We start from the raw sequence: 18,884 nt of genomic DNA on the forward strand, positions 1-18,884 counted from the left end.
AGGCTCATGAGGCAGGGAGTGGCCAGATCATAAAGGACCTGCAGAATTCTGCCCAGGAGCTTAGATCTGACTTCTAAAGCAACAGAGAGCCATGGGAGTATTTTAAGCGGGGAAGTGACATTATCAGATATGCTTTGAAGGAGGTAACTCAGACTACAGGAAGGACCACAGGAGACAGGATGAGGGTCTGAGCCAATCCAGGAACGGTGGAGATGGAGGGGAAGGGACAGGTCAGAAAATTATGTCAGAGGCAGACTCAGCCCGACAGACTGGGGGACTTGTTGGACTGGAAAGGAACAGGGACCCTCCTCTGAGCTAAGCAGAAGGGAGATGAGGATGAAGGAAGACAAGTCCCACCTGCTTATAGTAATCCACATAGGTGATCTCAGTGCCATCCCGCTTCTGGAAGGTGTGCGTGGGCTTCACTGACCAGTCAATGTCATCGATGCGATAGGTTTTGTTATTGTATCTGGTAAAGGCAAGAAATCTTTAAGTTCTTTTCCCAAATCCTACAAGGTAAGTGGCTCTTTCACTATACTTTTAATTCAAAGTATTATTTTCAAGAATTTCAGAAATTATGAAAGATAATAACTCAAGAATAGCCACTTTAAAAAAAAAAAAAGATCAGCTCTTATCTGAGAAGAGCATTAATTAAGTCTTCTGTTCACAGGAGGACCTCTACCGGTGGGAGAGTCATTAGACCACCACGTGCTTTTCTCACTGAGATACACTGCCACTTCAGGTAAATCATTCTTAAATGTTCAAAGGCTGAAGCATGGCTCAAAACTTTCCCATCAGCTTCTGGTGCCACTAAGATTTTTGGAACTCCCAACTAGTGTTTCTGATAAAAAGCACCCCAAGCAGGCTGATGGACCACCCAATTCTGGAAGCCTGCTTCATCTCCCATCTAGGGCTGGCCCTGGGCAAAACTGCAAAGCAGGTCGGCTACGATCTTTCTAAGCTCTTTCTCCCCTTCATCAGGTACCGTGTGGCCTGGAACATTCTCTCATGCCACCGCAGCCTTGGGACGGAAACCTCCTTGTCAGGTTTCTTCTGGGCTCTGGGTACCTTGCAAGGCGACTTTGAAATAGTGTGATAACTTAATCCATGAAGATCATGACAGGAGGATAAGGGGGCGGCGTGGAATTCAACCTGCACCACCTCTCTACTCTGTAACCCAGAAAAACAACTTCAAGTGGAAATGCCAAGACAGACTAGGAGAAGACTAGTGGGTCCTGTAAAAGAAGTGTCCACGGACTAGCAACAGCATAGGCGGGGCTTTTTGGTCCTCACGAAGTCACCTAACTGCCCATGGCTCATTCAGTTTAAATGCGCATTGATGACAAATGTATACACAGACAAACCTAGAGACTTGGAAGGTCTCAGCCTTAACGGCCTCATAATCTTATAGCAGAGATGAGACACGGACCTGACGTTCTGTCCTGTTGTTACTGAATCAAACTTGGGTCTGCTCGCCCACGCGCAGTAAAGCCAGTCTACTGACATATCGGGTCGTGGTGAAGGAAACGTGCATCAGATACTGTTATTTGGGTACTTCAGAGTGGAGCTAAAAAAGAGGATATGGGGCAGAGGTCTGCCTGGGAAGGCCCCATAGGGTCCTGCTTGTTTACACTGTGATATAATAAAATGAAATAAAATGGCTCTAAAGAGGTGGCTTACAAACACTGGACTTTGGGAATTGCCTGGCGGTCCAGTGGTTAGGACTCCGAGCCTCCATTGCCGAGGGCGCGGGTTCAAATCCCTGGTCAGGGAACTAAGATCCTACAAGCCGCGTGGTGTGGCCAAAACAAGAAAGAAAGAAAAGAAAAGAAAGAAAAGAAAGAAAGGAAGGAAGGAAGGAAGGAAGGAAGGAAGAAAGAAAAAGAAAGAAAGAGCACTGGGTTTGGGGAGCAGCACAGGGGCGGGAACTGAATAATTCCAACTGAATGGACGGAAGGTGGAAGCTTCAGAAAAGCAGTAATGTTTGAGCTGGACTTTGTGGGAGCAGAAATCTAAAAGGTAGAGATAGGGGTGGGGGAACCAGGCAGAGGGGCTGGAGCAGCAAAATGCAGACCACTGGAGGTTAGGGGAGAGGGTACAGCAGGAGGTAAGGAAGGACCAGGTCAGACTGTGGACCACCAAGCACACCCCTAGAGGAAGCCTGCACTCTAGACAATTGAGAACGCTCAGGTCTATAACAGGTGAGTGGACTGATCAGATCTGGGATCAGGCCATTGCCCTGTTCCCACGTGGCACACATAATGCATTTTCTAGAGAAAAGTCAATTTAAATGCAGGCTTTTACCTGGTAAGGACAATGAGCCCAATCAGCTGTTTCTCACACGTCTGGGTATAGCAGGACATGCCAGTTTTGTGGCAGAGATCCGTCATGAATTCTAGGACAGTCTCATTCCTGAGTATTTTATAACTCACGTCAGCACCAAACAGGAGCTTGCTTTCAAAATGCGACACAGAAATGGCAAACCCAGGCCAAAGGGACAATCTTCAAAAAAAATAAATAAATAAAAAATTTTTAATAAATAAAAAATTTTTTAAATGTTTTAAATGTTGTATCAGGAAAACAATAAACATTTTAAAATGGCGACTTTACATTCCAATTCTCTAGATTTTATGAAACAGTTTTTCTTTAATCTGATTTCTTTCAGTGACTGACTTAACACTTCAGTTATTTCCAGCTGGAGTGTCTTTAAACATATATTTAGGATAAAATACATTCCTGTAGAGCTGCATTCTTTGACCTTGATACTACTGACATTTGGACTGGATAATTCTTTGTCAGGGGCTGTCGTGTGCATTGCAGGATGTTTAGCAATACCCTTGGCCTCCACCCACTAAATGCCAGTATCAGCCCCCAAACTGTGACCACCAAAAATATCTCCAGACATTGCCAAATGTCCCCTGGGGAGCAAAATCACCTCTGGCTGAGAGTACAGCTGTAGGATTAAAATGTTTATGGGGGGATCCATCCCAGCATGAAAACATCTAGGTTCAGAAAAGCACACTGACTCAACGGTGAAGACAATGACTACACTTAATAATGAGATTAAGAAATAATCTAAGTGATATCACGTACAGACATACAAGGGAAACTGTAGCAGTGGCTACATCCCCTTTCCACATTTATAAATATCATAGTCTGAAGTCTTCAATAAGTAAACGTTATGGAAATGGCATGAAAGAATAGACAAATATTTTTAAAAACTCATTTCAGTTTATACTTTGTGGACTTCATTCGCTGTGATACTCATGCCAGCTTTCAGGCCAAGCATATGCACGAGGACCAGCTCTAGCTCAGCACAACACTGGGCCCACGAGGATTTCTAATCCAGGGGGAGAGATAAGTGACAGGGGTGAATGAATAGCATGCTTTAGACAGACCACTCTGACACACTGAATTAACATACAGAAACCCTGCCCTTTTCCTCTACCCGGCAGAAGCCAAACACCCAGCCTCCACTTTCTATCTTTTCTGTACAGATCTCCCTCAACTTATGATGGGTTTTCATCTTGATAAACCCATCATAAGTTGAAAATATCCTCAGTCGAAAATGCATTTAATACACCTAACCTACCGAACATCATAGCCTAGCCAACCTTAAACGTGCTCAGAACACTTCCTTTAGCTGACAGTTGCGCAAAATTATCAAACACAAAGCCTATTTTATCAGAAAGTGTTGAATATCTCGTGTCATTTATTGGATACTGTACTGAAAGTGAAAAAGAGAATGACTGTGCGGGTCCAGCAGGGTTGTAAGTGTGTCGGTCGTTTACCCTCGTGATCGGGTGGCTGCCTGGGAGCCGTGGCTGCCGCCGCCCAGCCTCACCAGCAAGTATCATCTCCACATCCGCTAGCCCGGGAAAAGGTCAAAGTTCACAATTTGAGGTATGGTTTCTACTGAATGTGCATGGCTTGCACATCATCATAAAGTCGAAATATTGTAAGGCAGGGACCGTCCGAACTTCTCCGTTTGTTTTGTGTCTGTCTTTGGGTTACTGGCTGCCTCTGTCTTTGGCACAGCTACTTATCTTGGAGAGCTGAGTAACAACCAGTTCAAGACACAGCCGATCACATTCCCTGCAGCATCTACCTCCCAGTTTAGGGTAAAAATTCTGCAAGTGTTCCTAACAGTTCACTAGGGCAGCTTAGCCGGTGTGTATGTCTGACATCTGCTTACCCAATAATTTCCAATCAACCACCCTGGCTGTGTTAACATTCTATCAGCAACAAAACAGAGCCCCAGCTACGTGGTATAACGTAATAGAGCTTATTCTGCTCTCATTACGACTTGTCATACACAGAAAACTCAGTTTCCGAATTCCTTCTAGGATTTATGATAATGACCTAGCACACTAATATAAGAAAACAGGCTGCTAGCTTCTGACATTCACCATTCTATAAAGAACTTGAAATTTTAAAAAATCCATTACTTTTCATACCACAGAATCTCTCATAGGAGGCATAACGGTATAATATTGCATCATAAATTATGCTGTTCACATTATAACAATTTCAGAGTAACAGAAAACATAAATAAACCTACTTGTGCCGGGGAATTTCCACTGGCTCCGAAGGCTTATAGAAGTTCCGTCCAATTTGGTACATGGACAACTTTTTTAAGATCCTGCAAGTATATATTTTTAAAATCTGTTAAACAACCGTTGATAACAGTATACTTCCAAGTTTGTACGCATGCTGAAAGAAAAATAGTAGAAAAGTCCAGAACTCTTATTGTTATAATACTGGAGGTTTAGCTGCTAAATATACATATGAGTGTATATACAAGAACTATCACTTCATATCTGGGAATGACACAATTGAAATTAGTTCTATCTTTCTGGGCTTAACTGCAATAAGTAGGTGGTCACTTTCCAGTTATGACTGTGATTGTAACATTCTGGTTGGTATGGGTGAGGTGAGAAAAGCCATGTCCACAGGCTCTTCTGGCCTCTTTCTTATTTTGAGATGAAGAGGCTGTTTCTCTTCTTTTTCTTTCTTTTTTATTTTTTGTATAGTTAATTTACAATGTTGTGTTAGTTTCAGGTGTACAACAAAGTGATTCAGTTATATCTATTCTTTTTCAGATTCTTTTCTATTATAGGTTATTACAAGATATTGAATAGAGTTCCCTGTGCCATACAGTAGGTCCTTGTTGTTTATTTTACATATAGTAGTGTGTATATGTTAATCCCAAACTCCTAATTTATCTCTCCCCCCGCATCCCCTTTGGTAACCATAAATTTGTTTCCTATGTCTGTGGGTCTATTTCTGTTTTGTAAATAAGTTCATTTGTATCATTTCTTTAGATTCCACATAAAAGCAATATCGTATGATATTTGTCTCTCTCTGCCTGGCTTACTTCACTGAGTATGATCATCTCTAGGTCCATCCATATTGCTGCAGATGGCATTATTTCATTCTTTTTTATGGCTGAGTAGTACTCCATTGTATATATATACCACATCTTTATCCATTCATCTCTCAATGGACATTTAGGTTGCTTCCATGTCTTGGCTATTATAAATAGTGCTGCTATGAACATTGGGGTGCATGTCTCTTTTCGAATTAGAGTTTTCTCCACGTATATATACCCAGGAGTAGGATTGCTGGGTCATATGGTAATTCTATTTTTAGTTTTTTAAGGAACCTCCATACTGTTCTCCATAGCGGCTGCACCAATTTACATTCCCAGGGAGGCTGTTTCTAATGAGGCTATTCAGGCTTCCCAGTGCTACCAAATGACAAGGTTGCCTCTTCAGCAACTAATCCTGGTCACCTTTGTAACGTGACACATCACTGATCTGAGGCTGCCCCATGCATGGGGGAAATGGGAGAGTTTCAAGTCCGAAAACAGGGGTTCCAACTGCACGATTTTTGGCTATCCAATGTCATCTGAGCCTCAGTCCCCTTATCTGTAAAACGGGGATTTTAATCACACCTGCCTCAGGGCTCTCGAGTAAGGATCAAGGAAGCTCTAACACCACACAGAGAGCTTTGTCACTGCAAAGCACCTTCCAAACGTCAGCTGACTTAAAATAGTCCCCTCTCAGGGGGGCACATGCAAGACTGGCTGCTGAAGAGCATTTTACAGTGCTGAGCTGAGGCCCAGATATGATCTAAAGATGCTCGGCAAGATGTCTGACTAGAATTAGGAAACAATGTTATCTGTGTGATGAAAGTTCCTTTACGTGCCCTACTCAGCAAAATCCCAAACTCCCCTGTCCTCATCCTGTCCAGAGGCCACTGTTGAGTGGAGGGCTCAAATCTTAGGTTTTTAACACGTCATCCTAGTGATCCACACCAACAGCAGGGAAAACGGTGGTTCTCAAGCTTTCGTGCTCCCACGTGTCATCTGGGAAGCTTGCTAAAAGTGTGGATTTTCAGGCCCCACTCACGAAATTCTATTCACTAGGTCCAGTGAGGGGCTAGGGAATCTGCATTTTGTCGAGTCCCACCCAACATCCAAGATGACACGGAAGCAAGTGATCCTCAGGTCAGTTTGAAGAACCCTGAAAAGCTTGGTGACAACCTTCCTTCTGCCCCCAGGGACACATGGGGAAGGAAAGGGGGCTGAGAGGCAAGTGAGAGCAGAAAGCAGATGGTGATGGCCTTTCACACCTAAAATAAATCAGCCAGGAGAAAAACCAATCCTTCAGTTTACTGACCCAGACACACGCATCTTTTAAGTCTGGCGGTGGAGGCTGGGTGTGGGTACAGAAAAAGAAGAAAAGGGAAGAGGCACCTGCCCTGCGGCCACTGAGACATCACAACCCTTGAGTCCTTTGTCTCAACACAGATGATACTGGGTAGTAACAGAGGCGCCAGTCGGAGGCCGTGATGGACTGCGGTGTGTATTACTGCACAAGTACATGAAAGGATATGGAAAATTTCCCTAAACATGACATTGCTGCTGGCACACTGCCTACAAAATGGTTAATACTTTTAATACCCAGGCTCTACGATGACAGGCATCCTTAGCCTAAATTAAATTCACATTTAAGGCACTTTACTTCTTGAAGATGATACTGAAGACCTGGATGCACACGGGAGAACTTGCCGGCAGCTCCCTCGTCAGAGTGATAGTCATCTTTACAGTCTCGCCTCTTTGAGTTTCACTTGACAATTCCATGACCTGGAAAAAGAAGTACTTAAAATGCACTCTACGGATTATCCTCAAGTGCACAGAATGCGGACATGCTAGAGCCGTCACAACTTAATAGGCATTAACAAAACAAAACTGCAGGTGTTAGTAATGTAATAATCTAATGATTACATTATGTTTGGAAGGTTCTTTTCGCTGTATTTTGCTAATACCAGAAAAGCAACACATCTCTTTCCTCTCGAACTTCTTAATAGAGAATCAAAACCAGCCTCGGGGTTCAAAGATTCAATCCAAAGAGAATCCAGAGCAGCGGTTCTTGACCTTTTTGGGGAGTGGGGGTGGGAAGACAGATCACAACCTACTTTGAGAGTCTGATAAAAGTTACAGACATTCTCCAAAGAAAATGTCACATATGTATATACAACAACAATGTATATAATGTACCCATTTTCAGATGTTCATGGATGCCCAGAAGCCTGCCCATCCTGGGTTCATGGATTTCAGAGGGAAGCCTCTCAAAAGCTCATTCAAAAAAACAGAGGAACAGAGAAGAAGAAAGCAAAGGATAGGGAACAGACGAGAGGGAAACGTAAATGTGGAAAGAGAGAGGAGAAAATGGTGAAAGTTTAACCAGACATGAAATCTGATTTTATTAACTTGTGAAAGTTTAAACAGACATGAAATCTGATTTTATTAACTTTTGAAAGGTCTAGAGAAATCCCTAGGGTTCTTATAATCTGGAACAACGTTCTAACAATTATAATGAATGCATGAATAGGTCTTTATACCAGATGCCTAACTAAATTTAAAGCTCTTCAGATCAGGGAGAGCTCAGTATAGATGTCTGCAATAAAAAACGACAAATCAGTCAGTAAAAATCTATGATCAAGGGTTTTTCAGAAGGGTAAGGAATTAGAAGAGGTCAGTTTATTAGCAGGCATTTATGTATTTTACCCCTACTTTCCATGGTGAAAGTGTAGTTTTAATGGCTTTCAGGTTGAACCAAGAATGCAGGGCAGGGATAGTTCACTTCAGGGAAACAAAGAGAAATGCGTCCTTTCACAGGGGATGAAATATTTCATTGAGGCGTTTCTTGCTTCAGATAAAACTGTACAGAAGTCAGAGGTGGCGAGCTGCAGGAAGAGCTTATCAACATCCAGAAGTCTAATGGGCAGGAGATGGGGGAGTGGCCCTCAGACTGCTGCCAGGATCTCAGGACAAAGGCGTAAGCCAACAAAGTATGTTGGGATGAGTGGCTGGCAGCAGACGGTCCCCACTCAGAGCTTTATTCAGGAACCGCGTTCCTAACAGCCACCAAAGAGCAAAATCATCAGCACCCCCTGCACTTCCCCCACCAAACACCACTCCTCCTTGCTTCCTGCCTGTTGTGAATCCCACAGCTTCACTCTCAGAGTGTGCTTTCACTTCCTCCTCTCCATCCACTTATCTAACGGGTTGGCAAGTCTTAGCCCTTCTACACCAGCAATTTCTCTACTCCATTTCAGCTGTTCCAATACCAATATTTACCACCGAGCCCAAGAGCACATGACGTGGAGTTGCACAGACCCTGGTTCTCTGCCTCTTGCAGCCTGTACGATGCGGAGCAAGTTACTGCAACTCTTTAAGACCTTTTCCCATCTCTAACGTGGGAGTGAGACCAGGATAACGAAGATTAAATGGGGTAATTCATGGATCTTATCCCTATCCTTTGCAGTGCTTTGTACCTTTGTTCAAGTTCTTTCGACAGCCTGCCCGGATTATTCCAGTGGCACTTTATTAATCTTCCCACTTTGTTCTGTCAGCCATTCAACAGGATGTGATCAGAGTCACTGAAATTTAACACAGCTCTAAGGAACCTCTCCCTCAAAGACTTCAGTGGTCCACGGAGGACAGTTCTTGTTCCTCAGCAGGACATTCAAAGTTCTCCCTACCTTTGGAGCCACAACTCGCAATCCTTCCCAGCTAAGCCTGAACAACCAGAAGTTTCTAAACTATGCCCTTCGCTTCCTATCTTTGTGTCTTTGCTCCTTCCGGGCCTCCCCATCTCCCCCTTCATTAATTCAAATCCTGCCCAGGAGATAAATTAATGACTATTCCCACTGAAGTGTCCTGCTGGGAATAACCTTTCCTTTCATCAGCTCTTTTTGAAGACCTTGGGTAAGACACTTAACCCCTCTAGGGCTCCAGGGATGATGAGAGGATTAAATGAGTTCATGCATACAAGCAGCCTGGCAGAGTAAGTGCTCATCAAATGTAATCCAGTGGTAGGTGGGACATAAAATATAGATCTGCTCATCTCAAGAGAGCTGTGCTGGGGCTAATCCAGAGAACAACCAAGCAGAGCACCTAACACCTTGTAAATGCTCGATAAATGCTAGCATAACAAAACCACTAATTATTATTATGCCCCTTATGTCATTCTATCTTGCACTGCATTTATTTGTAAATAACTTCAGTACTAAATGGAAATGTTTTTGACAACAAGAACCTTGTTTTATTTATCCTGGTTTCCTCCAAGGTGCCAGCACCCTGCCTGGTACACAGTAGGCTCTTTACAAGTGCAGAAGGAATGCATGAGAGTGGCAAATAGATGTGACCGGTGACAGCAACCCGGGTCGTGGCCACAGATGCACAGATGGGGTCTGAAAGACAGTGGAAGGCCAGGAGGCAGCAGAACAGGACTTCTAGAACTGCACTATTTGGGGGTGTAATGAGTGAATCAGTGGAGGGGCTCTTTCCATGAAAGTAAGCATCCTATAAAGTGTGTAGGGGATGGATGAGAGTACAGGATTAAGCCTGACTCAGTATTAAGACCAGAAGAAAAAGGTGAGACTAGCAACCTTTGTTAGGACACAGTTTCTTTTTACTATCTCATTTTTACTGTCATTAGGTGGCAGGTCATATGTTGATAGGTAATAAGACAACACTCTTCTGTCTAAATCTAGTATCCCCTGTGTCTGGAAAATAGAAGCAACAGGTCTGATCTGTCACACCACGTTTTCACCATCTATTTACTCCCTGCCTCCTCATTAGACTCCATGCCCAACGATAAGAAGATGTGTGGCACATACTACATGCTCACTTTGAATAAGAAATGAGTAATATTAACTTATTCCTAGCATCTGTAGAGTAAAATTCCTCCACTTTCATTAGGTAAAATTGAAGAAAGCTGGACCATTCAAGGGGGCTATATGATTTTAATATATCCAAATTTCCAATATAAGTATCTCATTTAAGTATGAGAGGCCATATCAGCATGCTATCAACATCTAGTCATAGGACAAAATATTGAGGGATCAATAAGGACTCATGACGAATAAAAATGTTTCTAAATTTACAGATCCAGATTTTCCAAGTCCTTAAATTTAATCATATGGTATAATTTTTAAACTCCATATTCAGATGAAATAAACACTCAAGTAGCTCCTATAAATCTCACAGTCTCATAAAAGGAAAAAGATTCCAAGAGTGCTCAGAAACACACTTCTTGAGGAAATTAACAAAGATACACATGGAATCTAGAAATTTACATTTATGCTCTTGGTGTTCAAAATGCTGAACTAAAAAAAAAAAATGATTAAGCTTTCCAAGGGATAGAAGCGTCAAGTTTTAATCCAATACTCTGTTTTAATTTTTCATACAGAAATCAGTTCTTTCTCATAATTTTAATACTGCTTTAGAACAAAGCGTATGATAAAAACCTCGATACCAATATCTTGATTTTAGGGCTAAAAATGTGGAAGGCGTAAAAAAAAAAAAAAAAAGAATAAAGGGCTATGAATCTTGCAATTGCCATATCCAATGGTCATAACCATTAAAAAATATCCTTAAGATTGACATAAATAACTCCTATTTCATATGATGGAACAAGTCATGAAAGAAATGACAGTTTTAGAATCAGGATTGATGTAAAGTTCTTTGGACACGTGGACACAATGTGCAGGAGCAAAAAAATGTAGAGTAAATTTAAAGCTCTCAGGCCATAGGCTAAATGGTGTTTTTTAAACTTTTTTTTTTTTTTTTTTTTTTGGCCGCACCCGTGCAGCATGTGGGATTCCCCAACCAGGGATCAAACCCGTGCCCCCTGCATTGGGAGCTCGGAGTCTTAACCACTGGACCACCAGGGAAGTCCCTGTTACTTAAACTCTTGCCTATTTTGGGAAAAGTTTAAAAGGATTCCTATTTCAAGGACACTTTGCCTTTAAAAAAGTAGTTGAAAAAGCAGTGTTTGTATTAACAGCTCTTCTTTTTTAAATGCCAGACCATCAGCTTCTTAATTAAGAAATCGATTCTGATGAGGTCTTAATTAAGAAGCCTTTCGCTCTCAGGCATGGGAATAGGAAAGAGAAAAGGAGTGAGTGATATCCTCATTCCAATTGTCATGAAAATCAGCTAACCTCTAAAATCTACATGAAGGAGTATAAATATATGCACACATGTGTGTATTAAAAACTTAACCATACTATACCTTTTCTTCTAGCTTTTGGGAGAGAAAAAGGATGACACCATCAAATGCTTTGGCTTTGTTGGAAAGTTCCCTGCGACTATAAAGCAGAGCAGTTCTCAGCCTTCTAGATTCTATATCTGGACTATATGTCACATGATACTGGTATAGCCGCCAGTCCTGGGGCAAGTCCAGATTAAAAAGATTTGTGACCAGTTTCACAGGTATTCCACTGGAACCTGAAGAAAACAAATAAACATGTTTTAACCAAAAAAAAAAAAAAATCACATCGTGTTCATATTAATCACAGCATTCAATAAATTTATTTGCATATGCGTAATTGTTGCTAGAAAGCAAGGATTCTTGTCAGTGACACAAGGTAAGCTCTAGTAACCAGCTGCCTGATAACCTTATGGAGCCCTGCAAGCAAAAGGATCCTGTGTAAGGCAGGCCTCATAAGAACCTGAGGGCAGACACTGACATTCTTGTTTTGGGGAGAAAAGAAACATCTGAATTCAACTACCCTAGGACTCCTTCCAAAGCTTGCCTTCCAGCTGATTCTCAAATCGATCAAGTAAGCGTTTTGTAACCAAACAGGACCCCATGGGGCCTCCCCCCCATTTCCTCTGCTTTAGCTCCTCTCTGAAGTACCTAGGTAATAGCATCTAGTGCACATTTCCTGAATTGTTTTACAGATGCTAAAACCCCTACCAAATGGAAGAAATTAACTACTTGATGACCATTAGCTCCCTCCAGACCTACTGGCACCAAAGGATTGATAATGTTAACCCGTTACCTCACCATCAACCAACCAGAGAATTGTGCAGGAGCTGATCACAGACCCTGGGGCGCCCCTCTTTCACTTTGCCTTTAAACATGCTTTGCTGAAACCCTTGGGGAAGTTTGGGCTTTTTGAGCACTAGCTGTCCTAGACTCCTTGTACGGCGCCTCACAATAAACGCTGCACTTTCCTTCACCACAGCCCAATGTCAGTAGATTGGCTTTACTGAGCATGGGGGAAGGGACCCAAGTTTAGTTCGGTAACAGTTTCAGATGCTGCTCTGGAATTATGGTGCTCTCAGATCATAAAGAAACTCTCCAGTTTTTATCACGAATACAACCCCCATCCTCTTGGAAATCCAGATAATCAAAAGTTCACCATACTTCGGAAAATTCTGAAATCACTTCATTCAGTGATTAGATGGCTCGCTCTGTAGGTCCCAGCGAAGGCCCCCAGAGATAAGGGGGCGACTGGGGATGGAAGAAGAAATTTTACATCTTCCCTGTGTGAGAACAGACAGGGCTCTGGGCTTCTGTTTTTTGCAGGCACAGGGAGGCCATGTGGGCTTCCAGGAATTCCATCCCCTACAGAATTTTTATTCACCTCTTCAAAATCTACAGGACAAATTCAGAGATGGCCACGATGTAGCTGGTCAGTGCCCAGGATGGCGTAAACTCCATCCAGGACAGACTCTACGAGGGCACAAAGGAAGTACTTCTCACCTCTCCTTGGAGGGAATCATCCAGTGTTCGTCTTATAGGAAAGAATTATCAAATAGTCACTATTTGCCTTTCTGGTGGAGGAAGTGGGAAACATGAGCCCTGAGGTGGTGAGGAAGAAAAAGTATCATGTATACCTTACGTAGTATTCCCTCAGTTCTGACCTGTGTGTCTACTGAGAAATCATGCACAACCTAAAAGATAAGAGTTATGTTTTATTCAGCGGACAAAACTGAGGGCTTAAGCCCAGGACACAGCATCTCAGTTCTGAGGGACTGCTCGGAAGAGGTAAGGGAAGAGCCAGGATATATAGGAGTTTTTGCAACAAAGACCAGAAAGTCGGAACATCGTAAGATTACTTTTAATTAAGGAAAACCGTATGTCTCGAGTTAATGAATTTAGCGCTTTTCTATGTTCGGGAAGATGCAAAAGTCAGGGCTCACTGAAATCATTCCTTTGATATGCACCTCAGCTATCTGGGGCCAGTATTCTGTTCTTTCCCACCCTGAGTCTCCTTAGGGTGCATCATTGGAGGGTGGCTGCAGTGACTGAAGACTTGGCAGCGCCCCGTTTGTCTCCATCCTGAGTTCCCTCAGGGCTCACCGTGGGAGCAGCTGCGGTGGCTTCACGGCTGCAACATCTTTTGCATACTGATATGGCAGGCCATATTTTTTTCATTGATGTGTAAATATCCAGTAGGAACAAGGAATCTTTGTGCTATTTTAATTAAAGAAAAGGGTTTTTTTTTTTTTGTTCTCCCAGAGGACATGGTAACATATTTTAGCTGCTCATATTAATGGGCAAAGAGAAGTCATCTAGAATATCAGAGCTGGCAATACCCTTTAAGACCACTTACACCAGTGTGTTCAAACTGTAATCATGACCTATTAGTGCTACAGTTATGAAAGTAAGTGAGGTGAACCATCATGTTTCATAGAAAAACTAGAATACAATAGAATGGATCAGAGTGCCCCGCCCATAGGAAGGGCAAGCATTGTTTCATGAAACTTTGTTTCAGTTGTGTTTGTGTAGTGTGTGCATGCTGGAGAACAATTTATGTACTTATTTTTGCTGCATGGTTTGAAAGAGTTTGAAAAAGACTGATCTGTATCAGTGAGTCTTAACTTTTAGAGGGAGTTACAAAGCCTTTTGAGAATCCTATGAAAACAACAGGCCTACTTTTCCTGAAAATACACATGCAATCCTAGGTGCAATTTCAGGGGTAAGCCCAGAATCTGCGTAAAGAATTCCCCAAATAGGCTACATTTTTCTTTTTAGACCTGAAGTCCAGAAAGGTTATTACCCATATAGGAAAAAGGTTGGGAAAGAGACAAAGCATCTTTGCTGACCCCTACCTCAGGTGTAAGGAGAAAAGGTTTTCAACAAGTGAAATGTAGTTTTGGAGAAAATGTTACTCTTCCTATTAATGAAAGAGAGAATTAAGGCTAAAACAACTAGTGTCTAGATAATGCTTGAATATAGCAGATGTTCAATACATATCTTTTAAGTCAATATACGAACTTGTTTATTTTATTAAATTTAAATTAAAATTTCTTAAGCAAAATTTGGTAACATTAAAAAAAAAAGTAAGAAATTCCCTGGCAGTCCAGTGGTTAGGACTCCGTGCTTCCACTGCAGGGGCTCTGGGTTCAATCCCTGGTCGGGGAACTAAGATCCCACAAGCAGCATGGCATGGCCAAAAAAATAAATAAATAAAAATTTAAAAGTAAGTAACATGAAGACTGGGTACCTCTTTTGAAATCTCTCACATGGGCCAATTTCTCTCTGGTACAGACACTCAAATCCATCATCTCTCGTCTGATTTTCCCACCTCTTTCCTTGAAGGTACATCCAGCATCACCAGAAGATAGACCACCTTCATCTAAAATATGAAGAGAACACCAAAATGTTATATATTATTATTATTATGTACATCAATAACATTTCATGCTAGTGATATCATTTACAACTATCATATCAAAAATGCATCTAGAGGGAATTCCCTGGCAGTCCAGTGGTTAGGACTCCGAGCTCTCACTGTCAAGGGCACCAGGTTCAATGCCTGGTCAGGGAACTAAGATCCCGCATGCCGCTCGGCACAGCCGGGAAAAAAGATGCATCTAGAACCAAAGCTCAGATTTTTGTGGCTTTTAATAAAACTGGCCTACATTGCTGAAAACAGTCATGACTATACAGAAGTCTGCAGCCTGAAAATTGAAAACTGTGAAGGAAGCACGGCATGTTTTGTTAGAAATAACAGACTCCGAGTTAGTCCTACCTCATAACATTTGGGGCTGACCTGATTCTCCTCTTGGCTAAGGAGAAAGCTCTATCTCCCTATATCCCACTCCACACCCATTTATGGAGGGCTGGTCTCCCTCCTGTAGCTCTTGTGTAACACCCAAAGAATTAGACTAAGATTGGCCACGTCAGCTTCTGTACAGATTGGAGCTGAACCTTTCCCCTTTCTCAATCACAAGAAGAGAAATGCCCATACACTGCCATCAGTGTTTATGCTAGATCATTCCCCTGAGAATGAAAGTCAGCACGTCACCTTGGGACGTGTCACTTACTGTTAGGTTCTAGAAAATGGGAAATTAAAATCTGTTTCCTGATGAATATTTTCTTTTTTAAATGAGTACAAAAAGATGCTAATTTTTTTGGATACAGCTTTGGCACTTTGAAATGTGAAAATATAAATTTTATATTACAGAATTATTACTACAAAGTAATGTGACTAATAGTATGACAAACCTCTAGGACACTGACTTGGCCACTGTCCTTTGATACAGTCACTGTATGCAACTACCCCAAATGGCGCTACCCACTTGCCCAAAACTGCTGCCCATACCCTTCTCAGTGGAGTTGGAGTCTCCCAGGAAAATCACAACATTTATTTAATTTTTTAAAAATTCGATTATTCTCACTAGATTATCCGTATCATTTACTGCTCTTGGTTTCAAAAGATGTTTGGTGGTTTCTAAAAATTCAATCTGCCATAGAACGGTAGTTTCCAGAGTCTGGGGCGGGGGGGGGAGAGGCAAATGAGGAGTTATTGTTTAATGGGTACAGAGTTTCAGTTTTGTAAGATGAAAAACTGTTCTAGAGACGGATGGTGGTGATGGTTGCACAACAATGTGAATGTCCTCAATGCCACTGGACTGTACACTTCAACACTGTTAAAACGGTCAACTTTATATTATACATATTTTACCACAATTTTTAAAAATAAAAAAAATCAGTCTACCCTCAAAGGATAAAGAGTTTCCATCACTTGCTAGTCACAAGAAGGCACAGCAGATGTGAAGGAAATTCCCAAAGAGAAGTTGGAATAACACTTGAATGGTGGCAGTAGGGCTGGAATTATGGGACAATACATTTCTACTGTTTAAGCCACCCAGTCTGTGGTACTTTGTCACGGCAGCCCTAGCAAATTAGCGCATTGGGCACGCCAACTTATACTGTGTGGCAGGGGCTACTTGGACTAGCACATTGACGAGTATCTTGAGGCCAAACCTGGATTTGCAGGGAAGAGAGCCACCATCAAATGGTGAGGTCTACCGTGGGTGGGGAAGGAAGAAGAGAGAAGGGGCAACAGGCATGCGAGGTTACTACCATCTCTGCAAGGCAACGGTATTGGCATTTATATGTCATAAAGAATTTAAAAATACGCTTTCAAAATTATTCAGTAAACAGACAGTATCAGAAAAACTGGTTTCCTAATATCTAGGGGTTCCCAACTGCTAAGCACCATCAGGAAATTTAGTGGCAGATTCTGTGTTTGGAAGTCCCAAAGAAACACAACAAACACAGGGGGATCCTCAAAAAAGGAAGATAAGATGCTCAAGAAGGGAGTCTGCTGTTGAAAGGCTTAGTAGAGTCACTCCTATTCCATTCAGATGGGACGGAACTGGATGGAACAGACAGAGCTGCACTTACATTTCTGTGAAATCCTGCTTGTTCCCACGTGGTCACTGCTAGAAGATGCTTCACTGTCACTAAGAGCAACAGACAGAGGCTAAAACGGGGGGAAAATGTTTGGTCAGATTTAAGATGTTAAGTCATAAACTAAAACTTTATCACAAGATGAGAATAGTATCACGTCCTATGTCATTAGATTACCATGAGCTAGGAAAAGAAAAATGTTAGCAGGTAAGATACTTGAGAGAGGAGAAAAGATCGCCCATTTCAGAAAAAAGATAAGGACAAGCTACGGTTTTCCCCATTCATCAATCTTTGATTTCAGTGCCAACTGTGAGCCAGATACAGCCCTTAGCCCCTGGAGGTGGAAAGAGGCAGAGGTGTGATCCTTGCACCCAAGGAGCTCATCAGATGGAAGGTGGTACAGGTGATCACAGACTTCATGCTTCTGTAGCCTTCAGACATGGGGCCTCTGATGTGAACATATTTGTAGCAAGAAAATAAACTGAGCCCAGAGGATCTGGGCCACCAGCTCAAATGATGACTCTCCTGAATAAACTGGTCCAAAAGTTCACAAAACAGGTGAAGGGAACCATTCATATTTTCTCTTCAGGGTAATTACTTCTCTGTTCAAGAAGGTATAAATCAGCCTGCTAAAAAAAAATGGGTGATACCAAGAGAAGACCACTCTATTAGAGTAAAGGCATAATGACCACAGACTACTCACTTGAACACTTCTGGTCTAAGATATTGCTCCAAATACTGAATTTTTGCTAAGTATTGCTCCAAATACTAAATGTAACATCACTCAAAAATTGCTGGTTTGCCACTCAATTCAACCTAGTTGCCTGAGTCTAATAAGGAGCCCTATGCACAGTGGTTGCTCAAGAAACAGTGGTTGAGTTTAAACTTCATTTGTGTCTGAGATTATTTCTTTTTATATATAAATTAGCGAGACAGATCATATTAGATTATATACCACATAATGGTACCTTTGAAGGGACAGCCATTTTCACGAGACTTCCAAACGAATGAAGTAATTAAAACTTAATGATATACTTGCCTCCCATTTTCAGCCCTTTTCACTGACCAAAATATCTATATTAATATCTTACTCAGATAAGCTCCCCAACAGGGAAAAAAAAAATGTGAGAAACCCTGGAAGGACTCAAAGTTGAAAGAGCAGATAAGCCACTACTTCGTAGCAGAGAGGAAGAGATATCTGCCGAGAAAGGCGGTGTCCACGAAGGAAATAGAGGTAGGAGTGAGCGAGAGGATGCCAGCTGCTAAGCTTTCTACCCACCGACGGCGAGGCCTGGATGCGCCCCACCTCCGTGGCGCTGGGGCTGCGGGCCATGCCTCGCGCCCTCACGCGGGCCCGGCCGCTCATGTTCCAGATGCGCCCAGAGTGACTTCAAAGGCAGCCAAGTCTCAACAAGGGTATTTTGTCACCGGTACTCAGATGACAAGGCTGCGACGGAAGCGGTGGAGGTAGTGGATCTCTGGGTCCGGGGCTGGAATCGCAGCCGAGGCTCACGAGTGGGTGGAGCCGCGCGGACAGCCCAGCAGCATCCCGTGGTAGGGGCGGGGCGGGGCGAGCACGTGGGCGGGAGGCAGTCGGAGGACTGCGGCCAGACTTCTCTTTTCATCCACACCCCGCGCCATATTTGGCATTATCCAGCTTTCTAGTTTTTGCCCATCATATGTGTATATAAGGTTGCATCACACTGTTACCTTTGGTCTGTATTATCTGCTCACTTCTACTCCTGGCTTCTAGATGTCTTTGAATATGTCATGTAAATGTTGTTTCTGGGAAATATCTGACTTACCTACTGGGGGATTGGGAGAATTTATTTTAAAATGTGCATGATTGCCAAAGAAAACACAAAAGGGTAACCA

At 42.4% G+C, this 18,884-nt stretch overlaps 1 protein-coding gene across 1 annotated transcript in view; it reads right to left on the bottom strand.

Moving 5' to 3' along the window:
- The window catches only part of PIWIL4 (piwi like RNA-mediated gene silencing 4), a 40,225-nt gene extending 21,850 nt beyond the window's left edge, over positions 1-18,375 (bottom strand). The window contains exons 1-8 of the mRNA XM_061202689.1: positions 18,289-18,375; positions 17,004-17,082; positions 14,815-14,946; positions 11,589-11,803; positions 7,029-7,150; positions 4,562-4,642; positions 2,305-2,502; positions 358-469 (exon numbers count right to left, since the gene is read on the bottom strand). Coding sequence (XP_061058672.1) covers positions 358-469; positions 2,305-2,502; positions 4,562-4,642; positions 7,029-7,150; positions 11,589-11,803; positions 14,815-14,946; positions 17,004-17,082; positions 18,289-18,375 — 1,026 coding nt within the window. The remainder of the gene's footprint in view (positions 1-357; positions 470-2,304; positions 2,503-4,561; positions 4,643-7,028; positions 7,151-11,588; positions 11,804-14,814; positions 14,947-17,003; positions 17,083-18,288) is intronic.
- Between the last annotated feature and the right edge of the window lie 509 nt (positions 18,376-18,884).

Source organism: Eubalaena glacialis, chromosome 10, assembly GCF_028564815.1.
Source record: "Eubalaena glacialis isolate mEubGla1 chromosome 10, mEubGla1.1.hap2.+ XY, whole genome shotgun sequence".
NCBI classification, from domain to species: domain Eukaryota; kingdom Metazoa; phylum Chordata; class Mammalia; order Artiodactyla; family Balaenidae; genus Eubalaena; species Eubalaena glacialis.